The 17310-nt window shown below is 33.8% G+C and overlaps 1 protein-coding gene across 1 annotated transcript in view; it reads left to right on the forward strand.

The window, feature by feature from the left end:
• Positions 1-17310, forward strand: part of LOC108968341 (capon-like protein) — a gene marked incomplete in the record, with an annotated part of 280943 nt that overhangs the window by 210245 nt on the left and 53388 nt on the right. The window contains 1 exon segment of the mRNA XM_018932321.1: positions 8255-8326. Within this exon segment, the coding sequence (XP_018787866.1) occupies positions 8255-8326 (72 nt within the window).

The raw sequence follows: 17310 nt of genomic DNA on the forward strand, positions 1-17310 counted from the left end.
GACGGACGGACAGACAGACATCCGGATTTCACCTCTACTCGTCACCCTGATCATTTTGGTATATAAACAACCGTTATGTAAACAAAACTATAATACTCTCTTTAGCAACATTGCTGCGAGAGTATAAAAATCACGTGTCACGTTGCTTGTCCGCAATGGACTCCTAAGCTACTGAACCGATTTTAGTAAAATTTAGCACACTGTGTCCAGTTCAAGCCAACTTAGAAGATGGTATGGTGAAAAACATTCATAAATAAAAAATACAGTGAAAGCTCTATTAAGCGGACAAGTCTATTAACTGGACAGAAAAACTGGTAACAAAGCATTGAGAAAGCAGCCGTAAATTTGTTTTTTTTTCAATATAATTTATTTGTATGAACATATTCAAAATTAAATCTCAACTACAATCTTTTGGATTCCTATATCGACAAAAACGGTTTCGCCTTTATTCGTAACGAAGATTTTCACTGTATTGAATAGTTTATGACATGAAAAATAGCATAAAATGTATACCACAGCAACGCGTGGCCGGATCCACTAGTAACTTATAAATAATCCAAGGGTGAAAAGTTATTTGCTTGAAAAACATTTTTCGCCCCACCATAAAATATATTTACTTTTTTATTGCAATGGCACCACACTTTTCTGCTTTTTGTTCACACACATTGACCGTTGAAAATTAATTATTAAAAGCCACATTAATCTACCTCCATTATATCAAAAGTAAAATCGACACTCAACCGAAACCAATTCATTCGATAAACCGTAAATTGGTTAACCATTTTGTCAGAGTTACATTTATGGCGCCATTCAGGGCCGCAAATTTGCTGACGCATAAAAAGTAAAACATATATGGATCCAGCTGACTTACTTTATACCAACTTCTTGGTTTATAATAAAAATTGCAGTTTAATTTTGCCTTCTTATTTGATTTAAACTAGACTGTGATTTACTAGCGCGATATTAAATATGACGATCATATTCTCACTCGTTTTGAATAATTAAACCAATTAAACTATTCGAATTAGTCGTTAATTGAGTCACATATTTGTTATTCATACACATTCAGTTTATCTTAAGAAAATAATTCCAAATAGTTGACAAAATTTGTGATTTTTTTATTTATTAAATTTAAATTATTTTTTGTGGTTTATTTCTCTAATATACAAATAGAAATTTGAAGTTTGACACTGCCAATTAATCTTCAACTTGATCTCGAATTTAAGTAAAAAGGAATGAGGTAAAAAGATTTTTCCAAATTTATTTGTCGTTAACAAATTTCTTCATTCATTTGTCTTTTTAGGGTTAATGCAGCCTATAGCCTCAAAACGGCCTGCAGAGTCGAAGAAAAATAAGTCGAAGAAGAAGAATAAGTGGAATGTTCTTCTTCATGCTTTATTAAATTACGTATCTCTTGTATTCTATACAAAAGTTTTTACACTAATGAGGTTTCTATTTCGCTGTAGAGTTCCTCTTAAATAATAATGTTTCCAAATAGACTTTAATACCTATTGGAGGATGGAGTCATGAGTAGAAGTTCACGCAAGTGTGGAAAGTTCTCTGATCGCCATTCACTTGGGAGTGGCCAGAAACGATTCTTTTACTTATGACTCAAGCAGCTCACGACTTCTGGTTATTGACCAAGTATCCTCTGCGTAGACTAAGAACATCCGTTTGAAGGCGAGCTAAAGTGAGAAGGCAACACATCCCCTGCATAGGGTTGTGCGCTGGGTTTGGGACCCGTCGCGTAAAAAACACCCCCAATGAAAAGCAACAACCAGCCTCGGATGAGATACCTTGCTGTTGTTAACTCGGCTATAATCGCGTAAGCTGTGTCTACGCCAATTAAGAAGAAGAAGAAGACTCTACAGCGAAATAGAAAACGGGATCTCAATATAATGTAATTTAAGCAATAGTAATGTAAGGAGTTAAGCTAAGAAATTGATTTAAGACAATTCAATTTTTCAGAACAGAAATTCTTATTTATATTCTACGTGGTACTAAAAAATAATAAATGTTGGCTTAATGTTTGCTATATGTAGTACATACGGATCAATAGTTTATGAATTACATATATCGTTTTGAGTGAGGCAAGCGTTGGGATAAAATACTACTTTTTGAAGGGAAAGTCCTCAACATAATTTTGAAGTAAAGTGAAGTTCTTCGTGATAGCAAGCACTCTAAAGATATCAAATGGACATGATACATTATATAATTTACCGATATTTGGGTAAGAAAAAGCTCTCTGCAAAGTGGGTGCCGCGCATGCTCACTTTCGACCGAAAACAGCGACGAGTTGAAAGTTCGGAGCAGTATTTGGAGATGTTAAAGCTTAATAAACTAAGTTTTTTTGCAGCAGTCAGTTGCCAAAGTTATGCCTATTTTGAGTTGCGCATGGAATAATTTCTATTGACTACCTTAAAAACGGAAGGATCTTGATCAACAATTATTACATAGGATTAGTGCACCATTTGCAGGAAAACCATCTGTCGAAAAACGGCCGCATTCAAAGAAAGAAAGTGCTGTTTCGCTAAGGCAACACACGGTGTTACAAGCCAGTGAAAAGAATGACAAAAATCCATGAATTGAGCTTTGAATTGTTTCTACATCGTATTTACAGACCTATAACCGGCGACTAGATTATTATGTGTTCTCAGATTTCAAAATAAGGATTGCTGGTAAGAAACTTTCGTCGAATGAAGAGGAGAGAGTGTCGCTCATACTGAGGCTTATTTCGCAGCGAAGGACTAATCGTGCAACAAAAATAGTATCGAAAAGTTGGAAGGTGCTTATTCATTGAATTATATTTGAAGGGAACAATGTTGAATAAAAAAACATGAAATTTACAAAGAATGTGCTTTACTATGGTAGGCTTTTTAATATATCTGTTGCTACACATATCATGCAATGACGGTCGGGAAGTCATCGCCTTCTGTTAACACCGGAAAAGTGGAAAAAGTAGGACTAAAAAATCGTCATGTTCGCATCAGGCATTGAGCTCAACACAGCCGTGGCTTCTGACAAGTTTACTAAAATGAAAAATTTGATCAAGCCTTCTCATATTTCTATTGCCTCCGCGGTCTGTCTCGAGGGTGATAAGGAGGATTTATATTAAAACACTTGGAAATATGGTAAAATTCGATCACCGTAGCATTTGCAAAATATTTTACATTATGCATCCATTTAGGTACTTACTACCCATTTTTATGTATTTAAATTGAATAAGATAAACCATATTTCCATGCATGTATAATATATACACGAATATGCGGTACTTTATTTAAAATTGCACTTTAGGGTTTAAAAATTCAGGGGCTCTGCAATGATGTCATTACCAGATAAGGTAACTCATAAAGTAAAATAAAATATTATTTGTATAACTTATCTGCAAGGCCGTGCTCTCATATGCATAAATGTTGACAACTTTATTTTATAATAAATAATTTCACTGTTTTAATAAAAGTGTTGAACTGACATAGCAAACCAATAAACATAAATATATATGTGTCAACAGACAATATGCGTATAACTGTAAAAATTAAAGTGCAGTACAAAAGTTGACAGTCCAATCGTGTAATTACGGTAATTACAAAAGCAAAAACTCACAATCAAAGCGATTTCACACGGTATTACATAATTTCATAAATGCATTTTGTGTTTATTTTAGTGAGTGGTGTCATATTTTCGAGTAATTTCGGTGAATTTTGCAGGTGACTAAGTCGGCGCACCGGCGCCGGTGCCTACAATGTACGCAGTAAAAGTGCACGAAAACTTGTTTGCTTGTTTTACAAAAGTCTCTTTTCGCACAGACACCAAATGTGGCACACGAGGCGCGTCATTATTTCTATTTTACAGTTATGAACGTGCGGTGGCTGGCGTAATGTATTGCCTTAATTTGTGTGATATTGTGTTTGAAAGCGACCGAGTGCGGGCGTTGTGTCGAAAGTGTATAACAACACAAGGAAACAACAACAAAAGCGCACGACTTGCACTTCAAACGAAATGGAAAACCACATTCGAGACACACACAAAGGAGTGCATGTGTGGGCGTAAGTACATATAGTGATTGGCATAGGCCCGTCAGTGCGTATACGTAATGTTTACGAAATTGCATTATTTTTTATGCAACGAAAAGCAACGCTCACTCGCCGCATACACACACGTTCTCCTCTGTATCAAAGTGTTGGCATTCTAATTTTAAATACTATTTATGTTTATATTTTGATTTCGTTTGTGACGCACACGTGTTGCACGCACATCGGCTTTCGTTCTGTTAGCTGATCCATCGCAAGATCGAAAAGTGAAAATATCGAGTACATGTTTATAGGCAGATGAGTAATCGATCTGATTATGTAATATTATAAGAAATTTGCAGACGTTACTTTTCAGCTTGATGCTAAAATATTTTCGGTTCTTTTTTATCAACTAGTGTTGTAAGGGGTTAAAATTTCGTCATAACATTTATTACATACCTATATAATATATATTACATGGATATCTGTAAAATTAACATAGGAAATTTTGGATTGTTTAAGGGAACTGCTCTAAACACCATTACTCACCACGAATACCAATAGCTTATTATTCAGATGTTTATTTGGTATTAAAACTTCGGTATGCAGCATATTGCTAGCTACAATGAAACAATTAAGTGTGGTGAATTTCTGTGTGGTGAGTTTTGTTGGTGCCAATTGGTATTGTAGTACTGTAAATGGGGAAAAATTAAGTAAGGAGAATAAATGTGCTAATTATGTAAATTATGTCTTGTAAGTGTGAAAGAATCATTTATGGTAAGATTTTATTGAAAATAAATCTTTAATTGTGAAACACCACCTCTACAGAGAATAATCTACAGTAATGTTTTTGGTTTCGTAAACTGCAAAATGGCCTAATTAGCATGTTATACATATGTACATGTGCAGATAGCCGTTGCGGTAGAATTAGGTGTGGTGAATTAGGTTGAAGCATGAAAAATGTGGTGTTTGTAGTTTTAGTACCGAAAAGATAACAAATTTCAAAATGGTGAATATATCTGCATGTGGTGAGTTTAATTTTCGCTCAAGTTTGCCACTGAAAAACTCCTCACTTACATAAAATTGTTTTACAATTTTATTCTTGGTTTCGAAAACTTCAGTATCACGTGGTTTTTCGAACATTTTTATGCTAAAAAAATTTCTAGGGCATTGAAGCTTAAACAATTTCAAGTTTTTGCAATAAATAAATGAACGTACAGTATTCCTTCGAACAAATAACTTTACTAAGAACTAAACTAACAAAATCGAAAATGAGTATGCATGTGTGATCTCCGATAACGCCACAAGCACTAATCTTGTACTTAGAGTTTGCGATATAAATTTCTACGAAATGCTTGCTTACACTTTTTATCGACTTACAAAACTTGAGAATAGACATTAAAACTTCTGTTGAATGCATGGACCTAGCGATTAACATAACCGAACCAGTATACAGAAGTATATAAAGAAAAGTATATGTTGCTTCTGGAGTCCAAGTAGCCCATACGCAGCACTAATAAAGGTAAGCAGTATGTGTAAACACATAAAAGCATTGCCGAGTTTATTTTTCTACAGCCAAAGGGTGCTTAAGCAGATAATTTTTTTTTTTCTATGTACCCTTATAATCACAAATAATTTTAGTCACACATGTGTTCAGTCGATGCCAGATTATTGATAAAGCACTCAACTAAAAGCTCACGCATACATATATACATATTTATACATAAATGTATTACATCCGTATATCTGTGTAGTTGTGTGCGGGTTGCCACATCGAAAAAGGGTCAAAATTGTGTTAAAAACGTAAAGTGATTTAAGTCACTTTTTTAAGTAATTCGCCAACATGCTGACACATTCTAATCTCTTGCACACTTTGGGGTAAACTGCGGATTTTCGGTCTATATACATAAACAGTATACATATACATATATGTATGTGAGGTGAGATTTTCAAACAGTTTGCAAAGGCCTCTTAATCGCTGATGAAATGTGTTGATAATAGTTGTTTACGCGCGTGTTAAGCTTCCACAAGCGCCGCAATTTATTTTTAAGCCTTTTTCGAAGTTTTGACAGTTTAATTGCGGTTTAAGTGGTGATTATGATGATGGCTACATGTTTAATGAAATATTTCTTTCTTTCTAAGTTTCGAATAATCAAGGACTGTGAGTAAGAAGTACCATTTTCGATTATCCCACTGGATTAATTTCCACTACATCAATAAAAAATATAAAAATATATCGAAATGAGTGTAGAATAAAAATACTTCAATATAATGAAAGCTCTTTTTCAAATAAAAAAAATTTTAAGCTTGAATCATCTAAAGGTATGCAGTAACTCCTAATTGAGTCAGTGGTTCACAGTGAGCACAAAAAAACTGTGCATGCTCCAGTGAAAGCAGGCCTTCATCTTGTGAAAAGTCTAGAATGGCCTAGCGGAAGATAATAATAATAAASTCAGATCTAAAAAGGAAAAATAAGCAGTAGTTTCTTGCAGACTCAGTTCTTCAGAAGAAAGGAATTCGAAAGCTTATTATGCTGTAGTGAAAGCTCTCTTTCATATATTGAAAGCTTTTTTTGATCTAATGAAAACTCTTGTATAAGCTACTGAAAAATATGTAAGAGTATCCCAAAGAGCAGATCTTCACGGAAGAAACTAAAGCTTCTAAGCTACAATGAAAACCTATTTTTTAACACTATTTAGACCAAATTCATGCTGAAAAATGAACAAATTTCTACTTAAATTGCTTTTGAAAAAATGGTTCACAATATAGCCATTCATAGAAGAAACTTACTCTTTCGTAAAAGCTCTCTATGCAGACACGTAATAGTTCCCGATAAAGGCAGACTTTTACAAAAGAAACAAGTTCAAGAGCACTTTATGGTCTAGTAAAAGCTCTCCGCTGGATTCGAAAGCTTTGAAGCTTCAATGAAGCCCCTTTTTCGAACACTATTTACACCTAACTCATGGTGAAAAATGTACATATTTCTATCTTAATTGTTTTTGAAAAAATTGCCTACAATATAGCCAGTTATGCATAAAGGAGGCGTATACGAAAGTTTATTACACCTTAAGGTGATTTTTGAAAATTCTAATAAGCTTTAACGAAAAGTACATAATATTTTGGAACAAAGTGGAACTTTTATAAAAGAAACGAGTTTGAAAGCTCTTCATGGTCTAGTGAATGCTTTCAGTTCACTTTCTTTAAAGCCAACTTCGCACTGGAAATGTTTTTCATACCTTTTTTCTTCCGGAGAAATAGCCTGAAATACTGATCTAAATACACTTTTAACTATTACTGTAAATTTTATCTTAATGAGTATATCTGAAAAGTATTTCGCTGCAGTTGATTGATAGTAACGCTTTTGCTGTTAATCTCCCTCTTTCAATGGCACTCTTATTCTTGTGTTATTTTTTGTATCAGCCTCGCTTCTCTTTTATCCCACTTCCTCTTTTTGGTCCCTTTTCTATTAGTAGCTTTTTCTTACTGCTTAAAGAAGATTGAATCTTTTCAACGCCACAGCATGGAAATTCAATCCCTTTCAGCTGAGACAATGATGACGATGAAGAAGAAGATGAAGAAAGGACGAAGTGGAGCATTGTTTTTGTTTGTAGACGCTGTGGCAATTGCCTTTGTTTCTGATTCATTTTGCGGTCAAGCGTGATTTAGGTCTCGCCTGTCATTGTTTCGAGGCAGGCGTTTAATCAGTTATTTCTTCATTTTCTTCATTTTCGAATCGAGATATGCTTTATCTGCCTCTTTCAGCACATGCCGCAAGCCTCAAGATAAATGGCTTTAATTTAAACAACAACATTAACACACTCACATTTATTAATGAACTTGAATTAAATAGCGGTAGGAGTAAATCAATGACAATGAAACGAAGTGTGTCTTCGCAGAATTCCAAAAAATTATTTCAGAAAATATTTCATAAGCTACTCTCTTTTCACTGATATTCTTTATATAACCCTCTCTTGTTAATTGAGTTTGCAATTATTGCGCTTCTGAAGCACTCTCAGGTAACACATGACATTTACATTGTTTCAAGCTCCCTCCTTCTCCTCCAGCTGTCTACCTTGCTTCCCATTTATTGTTCCTATCCTTATATCTCTTGTTCCCATGCATATTTTTTATATTCCTCATAATTTATGTATATGTGTTTGCCGAAATTGCCGAATTTTTGCGCCTTTTCTGTTCATAAATATTTCATTAACACAGCTTTTGTTCTGCTCTTTGTATTGCAGTTCGTCGGCTGGGAGGAGGTTTCACGTCCAAATACTCGCGCCGAAATCGTGCAGGCCATGCGTCGTATACGGGTAAGTAAAAGCAACAAGCAAGTCAATATGGCACACAAGCAAAAGTACATAAATATGAATTTTTAAATAATTTTCATTGTGGCTGAAACAAAAGATGACATAAAGAAGGTGTGCAACAATGGACGGTAGTGCCCCTTATAGAAGTATACATGACTGCAAGGGAGCGAAACCGTCTCGGTGTCACTTAATTTTTTCGAATTTATAGTTTTCAAATGTTGTTAATGAAAGTATGGAAAATAAGGCCTTTTTATCGAAAACCGAGCGGTTCATCAAAAAGATTTGAGTGCCTTTTAAGAGCACTACTAGTTTGACAGCCTAAAAAGGCATTGTTTGGGAGCTAAATACTTTATCAATTGTTTAAAAATTTTGCATACATATTTGAACATATTTTGAGAATGTAGTACAGTAACATTTTTGAGGAAAAAAATAAAAATTTTGCAAATTATATTTGGTCTTCCAGTGATTAGAGCCTTATCTGTACATAAGGCCAACAAATTCTCTATAGAAGAATATTGTCTGTAGAACTGCATACAGTCGAAAAAATAACGAAAATTTACAAAATGGTTGCGTTCAAAAAAGTTAAAGTTTAGGCAAAATTTTGGCCGTTTTCTGTGCTGCCTAGCCGTTAGGAAGCCGTTGCAAGGAGCAATATATACAAAATGCGCCTTCTTCTTCTTTATATTTATTGGCATAGACACCCGTTTACGCGCTCATAGCCGAGTTTAAAAGGAGGTGGATGATGTTTTCTTTTCATTGGAGGCATTTTTTACGTATTGGGTCCCAGGCTCAGCGCACATCCCTGGGGAGAGGTGGTCCGCCTTCACTTTAGCTCGTTTTAACATGGATGTTTTTTGGCTAACCAGAAGACACTTGGTCTAAGATCGGAAGTCATGAGGTGCTTGATCCATATGTAAAAGAATCGTTTCTGGCCACTCCCAAGTGAATAGCGCTTAGAAAACTTTCCATGGAGTAGATTGAAGTAACCAGCTATACTTTTAAAGGCCGTAACAAAAAAAGAAAAAAGAAAAAAAAATATTTGAATTAATTACTTAAAAATATAGTTTTTTTTTTTTTTTTTTTTTTTTTTTTTTTTTTTTTTTTTTTTTTTTACTTAAAAATATAGTTTTTTTTTTTTTTTTTTTTTTTTGTTAGAAGGTATTGACAACAGATTAATGAAAAGCAATATTGACTACCTACCATGGTAAAAACACAATTTTTTTCTTTTTATTCAACATGGTTACCTTCAAGGCTGATATACCGATTATGGCGACCCACCATCTCTTAGATACCATTTTGTCTACGATTTGTCCTTTGCTTCAAAATATGCCTCAGTTTCAGCAATCGTCATAGTAGTCAATAAAAATTATTTACATTCCGAAATGCAGGCGTCATAAACTTGCCAGCCGACTTTTGCGTTGTGACCACATTTTGAAGTGGGTTCATCTTGTGCAGTTCACTCGGATGACCGTCAATTCGACTTCGGCCATATTTCATTAATTGTCACATTTCGACTTAAGAACTCGGGTATTTTGCTCTTGAACATCTCCGAGGACTGTTCCGAATCATAATATCCACCTTGTTTTTGATTAAAAGCGAGCTCACGCGGCATCCACTTTGCTTAGAGCTTTCTCATATCCAAAAACTGCTATCTGCTATCGCCAAAAGCTTTATTTTTCGTGATCCAAAATTATGTTAGAACGTAACGACCCCTTGTGGGCGTCCACTGCGTCTTCAGTGCTCAGTTCACCATGTTTAAACTCAGCATACCAATCGTTGATTTCCCTGGTGCAGTCAGAGCTGTTAAAAAGGGATTAAAATTAATAATCAATTGAATTAATTTTTTTTTTTTAAATTAATTCGATTATTAATTTTTTTCGCAATTCGTTGATTAGTTAATGATTGAAAATAAATTTAATCATGATTAAAGGGAATCAATTTAGTTTGAAAAATTTATTTAAAGATTCAAAAAATTTCATCAAAAACTTAGTTAGATTAAAAATTTTGACTAATTTGGATTAAAGTGAATTAAATGGCAATTAACATTCCATTAATTAAAGAAAATAAATTTAAATATTTACAAATCATATGGTGAAATTATTAATACAATAAATAAATAAATAATAACAAAATATAGTCACTACAATAATTCAAGAAAAATTTAAACAAACAAATCTAAGAATAATTCAATAATTTCAACCATAAAGATAACGAATTAAATTATTTGCTTTTAACAATACTAATTTTTCAAATGAGCAATATCCATTGGCGAATATATGTTTACCACCAGTAAATAAACAACAGTAGAGTTGCTAAATATTATTTATATTGCTTACGCTCATAAAATAAAATATAATAACACACAAAATAATTTAATAAATTATTACTTTTTAAATAATGCAATATTAATTGCCATTTAATTCACTTTAATCCAAATTAATCTAAATTTTTAATCAAACTAAATTTTTGATTAAAATTTTTTAATCTGTAAAACTATTTTTAAAACTAAATTAATTCCCTTTAATCATTATTAAATTTTAATTAAATTTAATTTCAATCACGAATTAAAAAGGAAATAGTATTTAATCATAATTTAATCAGTTAATCAAGTTATGAAAATACTTTAATCAAATTATTAATGATTAAGATTATGAATCGATTGTTGACAGCTCTGGGTGCAGTGTACGGAAACCAGTCTTTGTTTTGCTTCAACTGTATTTTTTCCTTTCCAAAATAATATTTTTCGACATGGGAAATTTAAGTTTATCGTTTTTTGTTCCCCAAATAACTAGAATTGCTTCACTCAAAATTCTATAATTCGCAAACTAATGATTTCACAGCTCTGAAACTTATACACGCACCCTTGAAGATTAAACCTAATTAAAAATCAGGTTGGTTTGATTCCAGCAGCGCCGTTTATATGTCAGTCGGGGACTTCTCAATTAAATTTTTAATGAGCTTGTTTAATTTAAAGTGATCATAACTTGCTGAGCCTCTTATCGAAATAAAAGAAAAATTAATGTAGGTAACCTTTAGTATGGGCTTTCGAATTTTTATTACTATAGTTCGTTATAAATTCCTATTCCTATTCATATTCCTACGAGTACTATATACTACCAATATTATATGCCAGTACTTTTTGAACCCCACTTTTTTAGTTCCATAGCGACTATAATTCATTTCAAAGCACCTTTTGATGAAACTCGAGCCAAAATTGGATACATCTGTTTATTCCTCCTCTCAACTGGTTTTCCTTTTGGAATAAGTTTATGAGATTTTGCCGGGACGATCATATGTTTAAGTAGCATCTGATATTTCTGACATTATTTGGTATTAAAATGATTCACCCACTGGGAAGTTACGTAATTCTATGTAAGTTCACGTAAGATAAATAGCAACCAATTCAACTAAAATGTGCAATGCATAAAAAACTGACATTCAGTAAATAAAAGTAAATTTTTCGGTGATTTTAACAGCCTAAAAGTGCTCAAAAACGTTTGAAGAAAAACCTGTTCAAAGCTACTTCCTGATCTGGGTGCAAGATTCGATGTCTCATAACTCTAAATATTCTTATCACTTCGCACAAATGCCAAAGTTAAACATTTTTACATCGCCAAATCAATTTCGAGTTAGTAAAACTTCAACCAATTTCATCTGGTGGACTAAAGAAAAACAGGTGCTTGTTGTCATCCCACTTCTGTATACAAAACATAAGGATAACGTGAATTTAATTTTCAACTTGGCCACAGCATCTTGCGACATTATAATGAAGCATATATAACAAGCTTAGTGAATAAAAAAGTTTTAGTTCACCTTTCAATTTGTGTCCAAACTAAAGCAATTTCTACTAAATCTATAAATCCCCCTGGCAGGTGAGATACCCTTATTTGCATAACAAACATTGACACTTTAGGTAACCTCAGTTGATGTACACTTTGCAATCAACCTTAATTTATGTAACATAACAAAAGGTTATTTAAAGTATAAAATATTAAATATTTCGGCATTAAATTAATATTAATGTTACGCATACGCCACGGCAACCCCAAGCGCGCGTGCACACAGACCGCCCATGAAACAACGTGCCGTAAGCTAGAAGCCAAATGACGCCAATACACACAAACACAGACACAGATACTAAGTATTGAATTGAAAGGAAATCTTGTGGCCTTTTGTATTCATACGTTTGTGTGTGTGTGTGTGTGTGCGTATGAAAGGACAGCAACGAAGCGGCAAAATCAGCATTAGCAGCGATCCTGGGAAGTAGCTGTGATTTGATGTGTGCCCTGTCACACGCCCAGCGGCTAAATGAAAGGCAAAACAACAACAATAACAACAACAAACAACAACAACAGTAGATAGTTGAGGCAGGCAAACTATGCTGCTGCAGCAACGACAAGCGCCACGGCGTTGTTATAACACATACATACGGGCGTTTATATGCAATGGTGGCAGCGGGCCACAAAGATGATTTTACAAATAAAAGGAAATTTTTGGGAAATGACAGTGGTCTCTTTATACTAAGAGCTTTCACAGTTTCAACGCTCGTCTGCTTGGCCAGCACACAGCAACTACCGGCAGTCGGTATTATAAATCAAACGCAAAAGACTATTCTGATTTGTATGCGGCATGTGCCGGCTATGCGGTTGCCTGAGTGTCTGGGTGGGTGTATGTGTAGTGAATGCCTGTTCTGTCCTGCGGCGAAACGAGTGAGATTTCAAATGTGCGTACTAGATGGCTGTGTGTTTGTGCATATGCAAGTATGCGTATATGTGTGGGTGTGTGTGTGTGCGCTCGCCTGCCATGTCATTGTCATGTTGGACAAAAGGATGTGCTGCTACTTAGATATATCAATGTAGACTGCCGTTTCCTGCACTGATTTCCAACACATGCAAGGAAGCAGAAGTTATATATGCATTAGGGTGGTACGAAAATGTTAGACACAAATTTTCAAGAAAAGTTTTGCTTAATATCAATAGAAAACAAGATAAATGTTAAGTTCGATTACACTGCAGCTATAATAATTTTTATAGCATAAAATGGACTTTATCATAATTTTAATCGATCAGTTTTTACCTCAAAAAATAATTCACTTCGAATTTCGTGAAAATATCTCATCAAATAAACATGCTTTCCATACAAGGATTTGATTTGGATGGGTCAATTTATATGGCAGCTATATATTACAATCGTCCGATCAGTATAGTTTGTTCGGATATTGTAGTGTGGTATTAGATTATTATCTGTGTCAATTATGGTGAATATACTTCGTCGAATTAAGAAATTTTCCATACAAAGGACTTGATTTTGATCGATCGGTTTGTTTGACAGCTATAGGTTATAGTAGTCCGATCTGAAGCATTTCTTCAGAGATTGTATGGTTATCTCAAAAAATAATTCACTTCGAATTTCGTGAAAATATCTCATCAAATAAACATGTTTTGCATACAAGGATTTAATTTGGATGGGTCAATTTATATCACAGCTGTATGCTATAGTGGTCCGATAACGACCATCTCGATAAATAATCAGCTTTTTAGAGAAAAAAGGACGTATACCAATTTTTAGAAAGATATCTCTAAAGCTAAGACACTAATTTGCATATATTATACAATGACGGCCATGATGAAATCGACTGGGTGTTAACTTCGTGAAAGGTAGCAAAAATCAAACAACCTTTATCTAAAATGTGATTTTTTTCGATTTAGGGTTCTAGATGAACCAAATCAAATATTTTAAGATTTCGAAGATAATTTCGAAATCCAAATTCAGGCTCAAAGCTGGTACATTATAAATTTTACCATTAAATTACTATTTGAAATAGTTAAATTAAAAAAATATTTATCATTTAGTTCATATGAACCAACCTAGTGCACATTTACCTATGTATGCACTCTTACATATCTCTGCAAATATTTGCAAACGCTGTTGTTGTGATGCATGCAACCATCAAGACGTTTAACATTTCTAAGGAACAAGTTGATGGAATTCAAACATCTACTACTTCTATGCTTTGAATAGGAATGACTGAAATGATGCTGGTGCTGCTGCGTAAGGAAAGTAGACATGAATGCCAAGCATTGTTCGCATTTACATGCAGGGCGCATACATATGTGCATACATATTTACAGACAGACATACTTGGCCCTTGCGGCTGTGTGGGGTTAAGCTTTCATTTCTTTCAATTTGCTACACCAACAGGCGTAAAGGTCTATCCCTGCACACATATGCCGAATGTAGAATGCTCGTAGATAGCATAAATAGTACATTTTTTTGTGTGGACCCAGCACATTTTATTGAGATATTTGAATGTAAGCGCGTTTGAAACACATTTATTTTTATTTTTTTTTCACTGGTGTTTTGTAACTACTGTATGTGTATACGTCATTTTTAAGCTTGAATATTTGGAAATAATAAAGTCTTTATTTTTTTGTTATTTTAAGAAAATATTTCTAATTTCAAAAAAATATGTATACTGTTATTTTAAACACATATGTATAACACTTTTAAAATATCTTTTAATATAATCCCGAAATGTCGGAATTTTTAGTGAAAAATTTCTATTATTTCAAGCACCAATATGACAATGAAAACTTATTTTTATATAGTCCCGAAATTCCGGGGATTTAGTGAAAATTCCAAATACTAAAAAAATATATATATGTATAATTGTGAATCTTTAACTTTACCGTTATTTTAAACACCAACCAAGTCTTTCAATCGCCGGGACTTCTAGCAAAAAATCCCGAAATATCGGGACTGTCTTAAATATTATAAATATGATATATGCCCTATAAACTTAAAATTTAACGATTAACTCATGAGCATCCTTTTTAAAATTTTTGGAGTTTTAGATTTATGTATGTAAGTAGAAATCTGTGTCTACATATGCCATGGTTTCCCCATATATGTTAGATTTCTAAGACGAATTCTTTGTCAGCTAAGCCATTACGAACATCTTCGAACCGATATTACGTTTTGACAGAGACTCAGATATTCACCGATGGTCACGTCGAGTGAGAATTCTACTCATAAGATCATAAATAACTCTATGTCTGATATCTATGAAAATATTGGTCAGCAAGTAGTTTTCAACCGGAAAACTTAATTTCTAGAGCTAAGCTCCTTTTAATCGCAGCAATACGATTAACAAAGCAAATCGATAGTATGGAGTGAATAATAATTAATAATGTCAATAAATGTAAAGCGAATTTAACCTCTTTTACATAATGTACTACACGTAAGCCCGCTACAGATATATAAAAAATGATCTCCTGCGTGAACCGGACAATCTTCAATTTCATGTCCAGAACAAGGTATATTGAATTTGCCACAAAGTTTGTAAGACAAAGCAGGAAACTTCAGAGACTCTATAAAATACACTATATTAATAAATGATCACCGTGACCAGTTGAGCCGAATTAGCAATGCCCGTATATCTATATATATTAGATGGGATATCGAACTGAAATTGTTCAAAAAATCATACTACACAACTGCCATAAAAACTGGTCAATCAAAACCAATGTCTTGTTTTTAGAAGGCTTTAGGCTTCAAGTTAAGCCTTCCAAAACGTCGGTATTAAAAATATGTTTCAGAAAAACGTGAAGTGTGACTTCATATATCATAGATATTAGACCGATAAAGAAAATATAGCACAGATCACCAGCAGTATTGACAAGTTTTATATGGTACATTTACTAACTTGGTCTGGCCAACTCCTTAATTCGCAGAAGGTCGAAAAATATTCTCTCGGGAAGGACTTTAGTTTAGATATTTTTTAAATTTAACAGCCCATAAATATTGATGTTACACACAAATTGGAAAATGCATATAAAATATGAAAGAATGGTTCGCCTCAAAAGCGAGAAACTGATGTGCCAATCATCAAAGCTACAATTCCATTAAATTATGCAGAAGTAAGCATGTGTGTGTGCCTGTGTGTATGAGTGAGTTATTAAAAACAGCTGTGGACAAACAATTTACTACACAAACGGCAACAAAAAGTAAAAACGACAAACAAAAGGCAATTTTGTTTCCGGTTTCGCTGCTGCCTGCATTTCTTATTAAATTTTTATGACAAAACACACACACATATATAAACATGTAAACATAAAATGCGAGCATATGCGCGAAGACCCTTCCCTAAATGGACAGTAAGGAAGCCTGCAATATGCTTGGGGGCAAATAAATAAAGGCAAACTGCCAGCGGTCCAAATAGGCGCATATGCGCGTGTATCTGAAAGCATGTGTGATCATCTCCTTCCCTACGAGTTGGTTTGATAGCCAATTTCGTCACACACACACGAACAAAGCAAGCTTTTGCAGCAGTCTGCTCGCCTTCGAGTTCATAGTAATTTGCCATTTCTCATTATTTTGCTTGCCGCCTGAATAAATTGTGCTTTTGAAGTGCATATTCGGAAATAAATGCTGGCGGAAAGGGCTTAGTTACAACACAATTTCAAGTTCATTTCGGCCTGTGGCAGCAGCAGCGGTAATTTCGACACATTTGCTGTCTCTAAGAGTGTCGGAGATTGTCTGCGAAGCAGCACTGTTGGCCGGCGGCTTTGTCGACTGCCTGGCAATGACCTCAATTTGTGTGCTTATGCGTATATTTGTATAGATGGAAGTATTAAAAAATAGGTCTGTCGTTGCTGTTAGTGATAAAGAGTAATCGATTCGGTGTTTTTGTTATTCCAGTTTCTTAACCATTCCGCTTAGCTTCATTATTTTCTTATTATAAGGGCCATAAACATGAAATTAAGGCACACAAACAAAAATTAATGATCATACTCATACATATCTAAGTATGTACAGTATATGACCACATTACATATGTATTTATGTTATTAATTATTATATAGAATTTATATATTGTACACTGAGAAAAATTATTGTCTTAACTGGGTGATATGTATGTATATATGCATGTACGTACATATATGTTTATATATACAAATATATTTCTGTGTATGTATGGAAGGACT

The sequence above is a fragment of the Bactrocera latifrons genome, unplaced genomic scaffold, assembly GCF_001853355.1.
Source record: "Bactrocera latifrons isolate USDA-ARS-PBARC rearing strain unplaced genomic scaffold, ASM185335v1 scaffold_21, whole genome shotgun sequence".
NCBI lineage: Eukaryota > Metazoa > Arthropoda > Insecta > Diptera > Tephritidae > Bactrocera > Bactrocera latifrons.